This window comes from Arvicanthis niloticus, chromosome 2, assembly GCF_011762505.2.
Source record: "Arvicanthis niloticus isolate mArvNil1 chromosome 2, mArvNil1.pat.X, whole genome shotgun sequence".
Lineage (NCBI taxonomy): Eukaryota > Metazoa > Chordata > Mammalia > Rodentia > Muridae > Arvicanthis > Arvicanthis niloticus.
In genome coordinates, this window is record NC_047659.1 from 16952888 (window position 1) to 16966681 (window position 13794).

The window sequence follows — 13794 nt, forward strand, 5'->3', positions numbered from 1 at the left end:
GCAAAGCCGCGGGACTGCAGAGGATGGGCGGGGAGGGGAGAGGAGGGGCGGGCACCCCTCCACCCTAGCTCCGCCTCTAGCGGAGCAACTAGGGCACCAAGCTGGGGGGCGCCCCCACGGCAGAGCTGGGCTGCAGCGCCGAACTTGCGGTACTGTCGGCGCTCTCTAGCGTGCGCGCAGAGGCGTCCGAGTCCATCCAGCCATGGAAGCGACAGCTGTCCTGCCTAGGTACCTCCAGTTGAGGCTGCTGCTGTTGCTGCTGCTGCTGGTTTTGCTTCGGGCTGGTCCTGTGTGGCCGGACAGTAAGGTACTGGAACCACAGCTGGGCGGTGACCGGCGCGAGGGGGCGCTATGGTTGAGGGTGCTTGCCCAGGAGGGTGCATTCAGCAGAGTTGGGACTAGGGAAAGGCAAATCAGAGTTGGGACTTAGTCTGGAGTCTGCTGGAATCAAAGCCTTGAGAAAGGAACACGTGCGGGAAGAAGCACTGCTTATGATAGGGTGCTTAGGTCCTGGAGCCTGAGGAAGAGGCGCTTTGAACCTTATCACTATACTCAGAGATGGGGCTACAAGCCCAGAATCAAGTTGGGAAGTCCAGATGCTCTGGGGCTGGGCGGGCAAGAGAAAATGGACAGTAAGAGCAACTTGTTGACGGTTCCCATGGAAGGCTGACCACGTGGGGGGTAGACCCAGGGACAGTTGTTACCAAAGGACTCCCAGGCTTGCAATAGGTCTTAAACCAAGGCTTTCAGGAGAGACTGGGAACCCAAAGTTTCTTCCTTAATGAATCTGGGCCGCTCACTTGCCAAGGTCTCTGAGACTTGAGTTCACATACTGTATTCACCTGTCAGCTGTGTGTTACATCTCTCTCTCTCTCTCTCTCTCTCTCTCTCTCTCTCCCTCCCTCCCTCCCTCCCTCCCCTTCCCTTCCCTCTCACTCTTTCTTTCTCCTTCCCTTCCTTCCTCCTCCCCTCTTCCCTCTCCGTGCCCTCCCCCGCCCGGCCCTGCTCCCCCCTTTTTTTTTTTGGTTGAAACAGGATCTCAGTGTATAATTCTGGCTGGCCTGGATCACAACATGTAGATCAGGCTGGCCTCAAACTCACAGAGATCCTACTGCATCTGCCTCCCCAGTGCTGAGCTTAAAGACACCTACCACCATCTCTTCACCTATAAAGGCAGGGAGAGGGCATTGCACTCACTCTCTACCGTTGATTTCTAGACTCAGTGAGGGTATGCCTGCAGTAAGCCAAGCACTGTGCTTAGTAGTTGCCCAAGAGAGGATACTATGCTCCACAGGAATCCCCAAACTCGGGACTGGATCCAGAACATAGACGAAGCGAGCACTTGAGACAGATCAAGAGCCCCTTAAGAACACTGTAGAGATGAAGTGACAAAGATGGGCCTGGAGCAGCAGGTTCTCAACCTGTGGGTCTTCATCCCTCAGGTCAAAAGACCTTTTCACAGGGGTTGAATATAAGATGTTTACATTACAATTCATAGCAGTAGCAAAATTGCCACTATGAAGTAGCAGCAAAATAATGTTATGATGGGGGGGGGGTGGGGAAGGACCACCACAACACAAACTATATTAAAGGGCCACAGCATTAGGAGGGTTGAGAATGCCTGGCTTAGAGGGAAACTGTAGGGATGTGCTTGAAGACGGTAAGGACAGCAGCGGCTTTTCTAGATGTCATTCCAGTTGTTTGTTTGTTTGTTTGTTTTTGTTTTTTAATAGAACTTGAGTCCACCTGTGAGTAGGTAAAAGGTAAAAGGTTTTTTGGTTTTTTTTTTGTTTTTTTTTTTTTTGCTGTGCAAACTTGGAAATAATGATTGGTGTCTCTGGGCTTCAGGGCCTCTATCTGAAAAATCAATGTCCCCTTTGGCTCAGATAACACAAGTGAGCAAGCACTCTCTCACCCACTGCCTATCCTCGGTGGCTCAGAAGGACACTTAGACTTAGGCATTTCTGAGCTCCGCAAAAAAGGCTGTAGAGCGGAGGGCTCACATCCAAAACAAAGCTAAGACAAAGAAAACCCAACACCCTGTTTATGTAGTGAGTCAGCCAAACACTTGCTAGGTTGGGAAGGGGGTATATTTACTTGTCCCAGGGCAAGCTGGGGCTGGTGGATAGGGGAGGGTATAGCAGCTGGGGACCCAGCACAACCCTCCCCCAGACACCTCCCAGGCCTGCTCCACTTCAGCCAGCTGGGAAAAATAAAAATCAAGTGATGGGTGAATTTACTCTGCATTCCTCAGCCCAGCCAGACTCCTGCTGGCTCTGCAGAGCTGTTTTCATTATCACTGCCTCTCTCCACAGTAATAACCCCGACTTCTTCCCCTGCAAGCCTGGCCTGGTTTTGTTGGGGTAGGATGGGGGACTTGGGAGTACCGCATTGGAACTTGAAGTGAACTCGGGGTCCTAGAGCTTTAACTTGGCCCCTCTGCAGGCTTCTTCTTCTTCCTGGCAGGCTTCTACCCATGATACTCACCCTGGTATTCTCTCGGTCTCCCTGTATTTTAGGTTGATGTTTATGGTGAGGCTCTCCCAAACAGGATTTGGAGTTTCCATCTAAGGAAGTGCTTTGTCTGACCTGAAGTAGGAGGGGAACTCACAGCTGCCCTAGTATTTCTGCATGGCTGCCCAGCATTGAGGTTAGGGTGGACAGACAGATAGCCCCAAGACACCATGGCAGGGTAGCAGACACTCCTGGGAAGTGATAGTTTACCAGTCTATCCATCTGAGAAAGGGCTACCCAATCCTTATTCTCTACATACATGCAGGAGTGGGAAGGGGCTTGAGCAAAGAGGGAAGACTGAGGCCTGTGGTGGGGGAGGCCTGAGCAAGGGAACAGAAGGGGCTTAGCCAAGCAGGCCGTGGTTTCCTGGGCCAGGTCAGATGTTCCAGGCAGGCCAGTCCCAGGAGCTTAGGTGTTGTTTCAGATCTACTCCTGGAGTTTCCGCATGTGGGTGTAATTGGAAGCAGGCCCCTGAGCAGAAAAAGCAGAGTGACAGAGGAATGGAGTTCTCTTCCTGGTACAGTGTCAGGCCAAGCTGCCTCAACACTCCCTTTGGAAGAATACCAGGACCAAGGTCCATACCCAGCATCTTACGTCCAACATCACATACAACTCTGCTGTCAACACTGCCAAGGGTTAGTGGTCCCGCCCCAGAGGATAGATTTGAACACCCTAAAGAATCACACTGCACTTTCCAAGTACAACCCCAGATAACAGCTCCCAGTGGAGCTGGAGAGCAACATGGGTCATCAAAGGAGGGGATACTGAAAGATTAATCCAGCAGAGAGGAATACATACTGACATATTGGTCTGTGGTCATGGAGCTGACAGCTAGGTACAAACCTGAGAAATATGGTAACATCTGGGGCTGTACTTTCTGTACCAGAAAACCTCCATGTGAACCTGCACCACCGTTATGAGAATGTTCCCTTAGGTTGGCCAGACTTATCCATGTCTCTCAAAAACAACAAAACAAAACAAAAACAAAAATGCCTCAAGCTACTCACTAGCCACTGTGAGCTTTTCTTGCAAACACCCAAAGGCCTTTGAAGCACAAACCACCTCCACATCTGGGAGCTTTGGCAGGAGTATGTACTGGGCACAGCTGCAGGGAAAGACGGGGGCTGAAGCAAGGACTTTCCTATTTAACAGCAACTCTCAGCCTTCATGCCGACCTTCAGACCTCCTGGTGTCTGTCTCATGCCATCCTTCTAGATAGACCTTTGTCTAGCCCAGCTCAATTGCTGGGTAGAAGCCTTGGCTTGGTGACTATAGGTACTCAGGGGAAGGATACCATGTAAACAAAATTGTCAAATCAGGCTGTGCTGAATGACCCTGGACAAGCTTTTAGCCTTCCCTGATGTACCATGGAGTTGCGGTAAGGGTGAAGAGAGATGAGAAACAGGTAGTAATGTGAGGGAGGGCTTCCAGAAGCAACATATATATAGAACAGATTGCTTAAATTAGCAGTTACTTTGGGCCAGAACTGTAACAGCTGCTCTGTGTACATTGGCTGCTTGCAGTTTCATCGACAAGTTCAAGAGGGGCATTGATAGTCACCCCATTTTACAGAGAGGAGAGCTGAAGTTCAGAGGGGCCAAGGCCATGCAGGAAGGAGTTATGGGTACTAAGACTATAGCCCAGACCTAGCTTTTCACTATGATGCCTGGTCATCTCCAGCATTACCCGCTCTGGAGGCAGGACCCTGCTGTTTTCCTGGCACCTGGGTCTGGGAGCAGTGGCCTTCTTCCAGCTCCTGGCAGTGTGAGAACTTTGGCCACCCCCATCAGGACATAGCACCTCATCTGAGGAGGAAGGAATGTAGCAGTCTAATGTGGAAGCAGCTGCTGGATGGGTGGGGTTGGGGTCAATAGATGGGGGTCTTCAAGGAGACTCCCGTCTGGTGATTCCCTCTCTGGTGGGGTTCTGGGGTCATCAGAAGCCTAGGGAATGGATAGTCCTCTGAACCTGACTGTTCACAAGCAGGGGAAAATTAGCCTGCAGCTCCCAGAGTACACTTCACCCACAGAGGACCAGGACAGAGGGCAGGAGCAAAGCATCCTTTCTAACTCCTCATGGCCCACTATTCCCTGACCTCTGCATAGCTGCAGAAGAAACAGGAAATCTATACAGCCCAGGCTCATCCTCTCCAACCTGGCATTTCATGACTGAGGGGGCTGTTTCCTCATCTGTAGGATGTTGCTAACAAAAGAAAAAAGAGTAGACCACTACACCCACACAGAGAAACAGCCAGTTCCCCTTCGGGATGCCCATCCCTGTAATAACCATTGCCCAGTGTGTTCCTGCCCTGGCTGAGTGTGGGGCTGGCACTCACTCCCACATCCACCTCTCAGTCCACCTGTGTCCTTGGGATCATACCAGTAGCAGGAATCTGTGCCCACAGGGGTCAGCCCAGTCAGACGAGCACAGGTAACATGGCTTGGCTGTGGACTCCAGCCAACTTAGGCCTGCCATCAAATAGCACATTGGAGAGGATGAGCTCAGACTGTGTGGAGCTTCTGTTTCTGCTGAAGCTATGGAAGGTACAGGTTTCTGTGAAAGCAGTGGGGAAGGGGAAAGGGAGGAAAGGGGGCGCAGAGGATTGGGCTGGAGATAAGATGCACTCTTTGGGGGCACACCCTCAGTGACCTACTTCCCCAAACTGGGCCCCCTCCTGAGGTGTAGCGCCTCCCAAAAATGCCATCCAATTATGAATCCATCAGTGGAAGAAGCTCACAGATGAGCTCAGAGCCTTTGTGATTCTACCTCCCAGGCTCATCAGCAGGCAACCAAGCCTCCAGCAGAAGAATCTTGGGTAACATTTCAGACTTAAGCAGAAAGGTGAGCTCCTCAGCCAGCCGACTCCAGTACCCTCCGAGACTGGGCTCTGCCATGACCTAACTCCTCACCCACCTCCTGCCACCCTGCACTTCTGGAATCCCCAGCCAGAGTGACCTCCCCACCCCCCAAGGCCTCCTGAAAAGCCTCTCTTGGTTTTTTGCCTATCTGATTTGCTTCCCAGCAATGCCTTCTCCACAAAGGACACTGTCCTCCTCCTCGCCACCCTCAAAGTGTCAGCGTGCTTCAGAGCTTGTTGTGTTGGATCTCTGTGGCTAAAGAAGTCAGGAGTGTTCCCTGGTCTAGTTCCCCTGCCGTCACCCATTCAGGGCCTGGCAGAGACCAGGACTCAAGCAGGTATCTGAAGACCTAGGAAGAAAATAGATGCTAAGTTCCTCTCCTTAGGACCCTGGTGCTTGGCAGAGGCCCAGAGTGCCATGAGCTCTCCTGTGTCCTTATGGTTCCTTCTCTGGTGAGAGCTGAGCAGCCACAGGCTGAGTTTTTGTGGACTGGGCTGGGACTAGCTGTGCACTAAGGGTCGGAGCCCAGAGTTTGGCTGGGTGTATCTATGCAAGGCACCTGTCTCTCACTGCATCAATATCTGAGAATACAGAGCTGGTGGTGTCCCAGAATCAAGTGGCCACTTCTGGTCATCGGGTGTGTCGCATCCAAGGGTGGAGTTGAAGGGGGAGGAGGAGGAAAGCACTGGTTTGAGGTCATGTCTCATGTGAGCCCCACTTTAAGAAGGCTGCATGCTAAGAGACCTCCACTCTGCCATTGATGAAATGGGGTTAGAACCTGTTGAAGGTCACCACTACCCAGGGCACAGAACAGCAGTTCCGTAGGAGTCACATAAAAAGAGGGGCTCTTGAGGCCCCTCTCCACTCAATGAGACAATTGACAGTTAATGGTGTGGGGGAGGGGGTGTCATTTTCTTCAGTGATGCAACCCTAATCAATCTCAGTGGAACACACACAAACATACAGACACTATCAAAGTAGGAGGGGGGCTTGTGAAGATGAAAGGTTTCAACAGGAGCAAGCAAGGGATAATAAAGGGTAATAGGGGGGAAATGACCAAAATGTATCACATATACATATACATACACACACACACACACACACACACACACACACACACATATATGAGACACTGTAACAAAAAGAGATAACAATGATATATCTTGGAGCCAATCTTCTACATCAAAGTCATGTGATCTTTGAGCTTGTAACTTTACCTCTTTGAGCCTGTTTCCTTATGTCTTAATAATGGCTCACACACTGGGACATTTTGTATGTGTCAGCTCCTGTTTTCTGGTGTTTTGGTTTGTTTTATATTTCATCTAAACCTCATTAGCCACTGAGTCAAGACCACAGTTTGCAGATCCAGGAAGATTACAGGAACAGAAAATATGAGGTTCCTGCTACCCTCTCACCCGGGATCCTGCATGCTTTTTTAAAAAAAAAGATTTATTTTATTATTTGTGTGTGTGTGTGTGTGTGTGTGTGTGTGTGTGTGTGTGCATGTAGCAGGTAAGTGCAGTACCCAAGGAGACCAGAAGCAGGTGATTGTAAACAACCATATCCACCATATGGATGCTGGGAATCAAAACCCAATCTTCTACAAGAGCAGCCAGTGCTCTTAACCATGGAGCCATCTCTTTTGCTCTAAGGCCCCACTACTCTTAACCTTGCGTTCCAACAAAGTGCAGCAGGTGTTTATAGAAAACATTTTATGGGGTAGGTGGACACAGCCTGGGCATACAGAAGGAAGCTAGAGCAAGCCCCTGCCTCTAAATAATGTCTTCCCCCCACTGAGATGGAACCCAGGCAAACTACACGTTAGGCAAGTGTTAAATCAGAGCTCTGCCCCTTATCTCCCTCCCCATACATGAGGCTGTAATGAAGTTAGGTGGCAAGACAGAAACTACGAAAATATGGATATGCTTCAGGTATGGATTTACAACAAAGGTGAAGGGCATAAAATGAAGAGATATTCAATAACACAAGGTGGATGGTTAGGGGGGAAGGTGGTGGCAGAGCTATGATGTGATATGATAAAATGAACCATGTAGTGAGGGCATGGAACTTTTGTGGGGAGAGTATTATATTATACAAAGGATCTGAGACTGAGCCACCATAAGGGAAGGACAGTAGAAAGAACAGTTAGAGAGGGAGTATCAGTTCACATATCTTAAAACCCACATCTCCACATGCAGATGTTATGCAGCAGGTATGTGCACTATCCAAGGATACCAGAAGAGGGCATTAGATCCCCAGAACTAGAGTTGCAGATGGTTGTAAGCAACCACATGGGTGCTGGGAATCAAACCCCACACAAAACCTGCATGCAAGATGCACCATTTCTGCCTCCTCTGCCACTATGGCTCCCATGGAAAAGCTTGTGAAGGGGGACCAAAAAGAAGAAGAAGAGGGAGAAGAAGAGGAAGAGGAGGAGGAAGAAGAGGAATAGGAAAAGAAAGAGGAGGAAGAGAAGGAGGAAGAGGAAAAGAAAGAGGAGGAAGAGGAGGAGGAAGAGGAAAAGAAAGAAGAGGAAGAGGAGGAGGAAGAGGAAGATGAAGAAGGTGGTTTTGAAGTTCACCCCTGACTGGATCCACCGTATAGAAGACAGAATGTGAATGCACCAGTTTGGAGCAGTTCCTCCAGGAGAGGCTCAAGGTGAACAGGAAAGCTTGGAATCTTGGTGGAGGGGTTGTGACCATCAAAGTGAGCAAGAGCAAGACTTCTGTCACTTCTGAAGATGCCATCTTTCAAAAGGTTCTTGAAACGTCCCACCAAGAAATATATGAAGAACTAGCTTCAAGACTGGTTACTTGTCTGTGTCGCCAACAGCACAGAGAGCTATGAGCTATATGTTACTTCCAGATTAACCAAAATGAAGAGGATTAAGACAATTGATCTGGAATATTAATTCATAAATAAAGTTTAGGAACAACAACAAAGGACATAATGCATTGCGACACCTAGAATACAATAAGTGTTCAATTAAAGGTACTTTTATTATTGTGAAAGTACTAATAAAAATGCCATTTTGTGGTTTGTGTTTGAGATAGGGCTTTGATATATGACTCAAGTTACAAGGACTATCTGTAGGTACACACCACCGTGGCCAGCTTGACCGTCTTGCAGTATGTAATTCAGAAACATTTGGTACAAGCCACAGTTTGTTCAACCATCACAGCAATCTTGTTTCAGAAGTTTTTTACTCCCTCAAAAGAAAGCTTTTACTCACTGAAAGAAAGCCGTTCCTCTTTCCCCTCGCTCTAAGTCCTAACAACCATTCATCTGTCTCCTACCCCTATGGAGTTACATAATATGGATAGTTTGTAGGAATGGAATCATGCAAGAAGGGGTTGTTTGTATCTGGCTTCTTAAGATTTGTTTTTAAAATTTTTAATTTATGTATTAATGGGGGTGGGGTATGTGCACATGAGGGCAGGTGCCATGGGAAGCCAGAAGAAGTCAGATCCCCTGCAGCTTCTTACAGAAGATTTGTGAGCTGTCCAGAGTGGGTGCTGGGAGCCAAAGACCAGTGTGTGCCCTTAACGGATGAGCATCTCTCCAGTCCCCATAGATTCTTTCATTTAGCACAAGCTTTCAGAGTTGATTCATGTTGCTGAAACTCATTGTATTTAGATGCCGCATTCTCTGTCTGTTGAGTAACTGGATAAGTGTGTTGTTTCCTCTTGTGACTATTGTGAGGATAGCAGTTAAGAACACAGTCTTTGGATATCATTTTCCAGGCAATTATTGAATCCAGTGTCATGTTTCCTTATTATTCTTTCTGTTTGCTTGCTTGCTTGTTTGTTTGTTTGTTTGTTTGTTTGTTTTTGAGACAGGGTCTCACTATGTAGCTTTGGCTATCCTGGATCTTACCATGTAGACTAGACTAGCCTCGAACTCACAGAGATCCATCTGCCTCTGCCTCCTGAGTGCTGGGATTAAAGGCAGGCGAGAGCCAAATGGAGACCTATTGAACTTTTTCATAACCAGGTATTAGCGTTTGAATTGTCATTATGATAATGCTGCTTCTTCCTTCTCTGCTACCTCTAAGTGCCACCCAGAGAACAGCAGGCTGGATTCTGCTACACCCACACACCAGCCCTGTCCTCATAGCCACTGGCTAAACGGAACCCCTCTTGCTCACCCTCTGCAGGTGTTCAGTGACCTGGACCAGGTGCGGATGACCTCTGAGGGCTCTGACTGCCGCTGCAAATGCATCATGCGACCGTTGAGCAAGGATGCCTGCAGCCGGGTGCGAAACGGACGAGCTCGAGTAGAGGATTTCTACACTGTGGAGACAGTGAGCTCAGGTGCAGACTGCCGGTGCTCCTGCACCGCCCCGCCCTCCTCACTCAACCCCTGTGAGAACGAGTGGAAGATGGAGAAACTGAAGAAACAGGCACCCGAGCTCCTCAAGGTATGCTGGCAATGAGGGGATTGGCCTGGCTCTCCCATGACTTCTGTGTCACAGGTTGGAAAACTGAGGCTTCCTGAGTGAAGCCAGCTTAAGTCCGTGAGGCCCCTTGAATCACTTGCCATCCTGGGTATGACCCAAATCACTTCATATGCCTTCACCTAGCTGTATTATAAATACTGGAGCACTTTTTTTTTTTTTTTACAGATTTTTTTATACTTTTATTTTGTACACTGTGCATATTTCTCCTGTAACACTGGGGCACTTTATTATTTTGTTTGTTCTTGCTTGCTTTTTTGAGTCAGAGTCATACTCTGCTGCCCACACTGGCCTGGAATTCACTCTATATACCAGGATAGCTAGCCAGGAATTTGCAGCTGTCCTCCTGCCTCTGCCTGCCTGGGTTCTGGGATTATAGGCATGGGCCACCATTCTAGGCTTACTTTGTTCGTTTACTTTAATTGAGATAGGGGTTCATGTATACCAGGCTTACCTCAAACTTTCTATGTAGCCCAAGATGACCTTGAACTTTGATCCTCCAGCCGTAGCTTACCAAGTACTGACAATATAGTGCCATGCCAGAACTCAGTGGGCTTGGTGGGGCTGAGATTTGAATCCAGGTCCTACTGTGTCTAAATCATGCATCTCAACCATACACTCCTGTGTCCTTCTTTAAAGGACCACTTTGTTAGGTCTTATAAAGGGCCAGAATATTTCATACCTCCCCCCTTTCTATCCCTCTGAGACAGTGTTTCTTTGTGTAGCCCAGGCTGCCCTGGAACTCACTCTATAGACAGACTGGCCTCAAACTCAGAGATCCACCTACCTCTGTCTGTCTTCCAAGTACTAGGATTAAAGGCATGCACCACCACTATCCAGCCCACATCTTTATAAAATAATGTACGAGTGTTTTACCTATATGTATATAAGTACATCATATGCATGCCTGCTGTCCATGGACGCCAGAAGAGGCGTTAGATCCCCCTGGAACTAGAGTTACAGGTGCTGGGAACTGAACCCAGGTCGTCTGTAAACATAAGAAGTGCTCTTAACTGGGGCGCCATCTCTCTTGTTCCCCTGTTGCTATCTTTGAAAGTCTTTTTCTCTAACAATCTCTTCCAAACATGAATCTCAGTAGCCTATCTGTATCAGAGACCGTGACAGGTCTGAGGTGCTGCTCTGCTTATTTATAAGCTTACAAGTGACAGGGCCTTGGACGCTGGTGACAGACATAGCCTACTGGGTCACAGTTGTCCTCATGACTCTCAACTGATCACCATTCTCTTTCACTGGCTTGCTGTGCTCCAACATTCTGTGTTCAGTATGATGTGGGATAGAGGAGCCGTGAGCTCAGAGAACTAGCCTTGTGTCATGTCTTGCAGGAAAATGCTGATCATAACCTAAGGCTATTCTCTAACTAGGTGACTCACAAAGTAAGATGGTTGGCTCATTTGCGTGCAAGATGCACAGGGAAGCAAGAGACCCATGGAATACATGCTGTTTCCAGCATGTGGCTAAAAATGTTTTCTTTAAATTTAACTTTAAGTTTATTTTTATAGTATGTAAATTCATGCCAAAATGATCAAAGTTGGAAGGAGCAGCACATTTTAAGCCAAGCGGCCTTCTAACAGTTTGGCAGTGCCTAGATAGCAGTTAAAGGGGCAAATCCGGTTTCTTCTCAAGTCAATGGTCTAATAACTGGAGGTTCTATTGTTTCTGTTTTGGTTTGTGGATCCATGATCTCATACTAGTTCAAACTGACCTTATACTTGTAGCAACAATCCTCCTGCCTCAGCCTCCCAACTGATGGGATTACAGGTACACACTATCATGCCCAGCTTCTACGGCTGAGTTATGAGCATGCTCACTGTGAAGATGCACAGGACCCTCTGTCTAAAGACTGCCTTGTGTCACACCTGCTGGAACCCTTTGGGAAGGGAGCTTATGGGGCAGTTTTACTTGTAACGGACTCTGAGCCCAAAGAAGAGATAAAAGTTGCCTGAAGTCATAGGACAGAGTAACAGGACTAAGCTGAGTCCCAAATTCCGTTACATCCCATTACCCACCTACAAGGTCACCAGGTCACCAGACTGAGGTTCTCCCACCAACCTATTGTCCCTCGGGCCTTTTTGGTGCATGACAGACATAGTCTTTTACATATGGTCGCAACTTGGAGTTAGATGAAGTTACCCTGCCAGGTAGGACCTTCCAGAAGCAGGAGAGATTACCTACAGGACAGGGTTTCTCCCATGCAGTTGGCTCCACTGACCTCAGCAGGAGGTTCTGTGTAAACATCCCAGGGAGGAAATTAAGAAGATCCCCCGGGTTCAGAGCTTGCCTTGCAGCCCACCTTTTTATACCAGCCCCATGAACCATGCTAACAACTACAGCTATGATCTGGCCTAGACTGCATGGCTGTGTGGGGGAGGGTACTGCCCCATTTCTTGGGTAGACTGGCCAAGAGAAATGTCTCTTACCATTTCCCTCTTTTTCTTTCTGGACATAGGTCAGCTATGTCTCCATCCTTGAGGAGTTGCCAGGCTGAGGACACAGCTGCTAACTAACAATGGCAGTGTGCTCTGTACTGGGCCAGGAATTGTGCTAGGAATCATGGGAAGCCCAAAGACCAGATAACATTGGGCCTGGGTTTGAGGGATGCCTAAGAGCCCCTCAGGCTAACAGAAGACATTCTGGCCAGAGGTTGGTAGAACGGTATGACAAAAGTGGCCTCCCTGCCCTCACTCACCCCAGTTTAGCCCCATGGCTACCTGTCACGTCCTCATATACATGGCTTCTGATGCTACCTGTGGTGAAGTGAAGGTCCAATTAAAACAAAAACCTAGCTATCCCAGCTCTCTGTTGAGTTACGACCTCTTTGCTCCACCTTCAGAGGACCAGAGCTTAGTTCTCAACACGACTGTTGGATAGCTTACTGCCTGTAATTCCAGCTCCAAGGAATCCGACATCCTCTCTGAGTGTATCTGCACTCGCGTAGACACACAAATACACACACAATTAAAAACTAAAATAAATCTTTACAAAAAAGAAGAAAACTGAAGTTTTAAAAAGTCTTGTCAGTGCCAAGCATAGTATTACACCCTAGCACTTGGGAGGCAGAGGCGGGTGAATCTTTCTGAGTTTGAGGCCAGCCTGGTCTACATAGTTAGTGCCAGGACAGCCAGAGCTGCATAGTGAGACCCTTGTCTTGAAACAAACAAGTCTGCCAAGGCTAATACGTCATGAAACACTCTAGAAATAGATTTTAGGAAAATGAAGCTGGGAGTGTCGCTGAGCGATGGAGTACCTGCTTGGGGTGCATAGGTTTCTGCATCCTCAATGCAGAAGGGGGGGGGGCAAGAACAGGAAATGGCTAGGGGAGAAGTGTTTGCTAGGCAAGCATGAGGATCTAAGCATGGGTCCCCAGCATGCATATAAAAGCCTGGCATGGAGGCCTGTGCTTGTAACCCAGTCAGTACTCATGGGAGCAGAGACAGGAGGATCCTGGAGCTTGCTGACCAGCCAGTCTAGTCAACATAGTAACTTCCAGGTTCTCTGTCTCGGGAGATGAGATGGAGGCAGACACCTAACGTTGACCTATAACCTCCACAGCTGAGCTCGCCTGTATTATCCAGGGAGGGGAGATGAAGGGAAGAAAGGAAAGAAAGAAAAAAGGAAGAGAAAACAGGCATGCCAAATTTCAAGTCCAATGTCTTATGAGAGTCAGGACATATAAAATTGCTCTGCCAAGGGACTACAAACCATGGAAAACCAAAGCCTCGTCTCCCACTCCGTGCTGATTTTGCCACAGACACGACAAGCAGTTTGTCCCCATGACACTCAGAGCAGTAAGAGAAGCATAAATCCATAGTCACAACTCCAGCTCCTGTCTCTACTCAGAATGTCCTCTCCCGACAGCTCTGCAAGCATGTGTTCCTCTAGAGCTCAGCTCAATACTAACTGACTGGGGCTGAAGAGATGGCTTCCTGCTTAAGAGCAATGTCTGCC

At 48.3% G+C, this 13794-nt stretch overlaps 1 protein-coding gene and 1 pseudogene across 2 annotated transcripts in view; both read left to right on the forward strand.

Annotated features, from left to right (window-relative positions):
- Olfml2a (olfactomedin like 2A) overlaps nt 1-13794 on the forward strand; it is a 34106-nt gene that overhangs the window by 1270 nt on the left and 19042 nt on the right. The window contains exons 1-2 of one of the 2 annotated variants that reach the window (XM_034496458.2): nt 80-307; nt 9529-9792. In XM_034496458.2, the coding sequence (XP_034352349.1) occupies nt 203-307; nt 9529-9792 (369 nt within the window). In that variant the 5' untranslated portion in view covers nt 80-202. Of the gene's footprint in view, nt 1-79; nt 308-9528; nt 9793-13794 lie in introns of those variants that run through there. The other variant, XM_076928686.1, reaches the window with a different exon arrangement.
- On the forward strand, nt 7735-8270 carry LOC117704346 (large ribosomal subunit protein eL22-like; annotated as a pseudogene).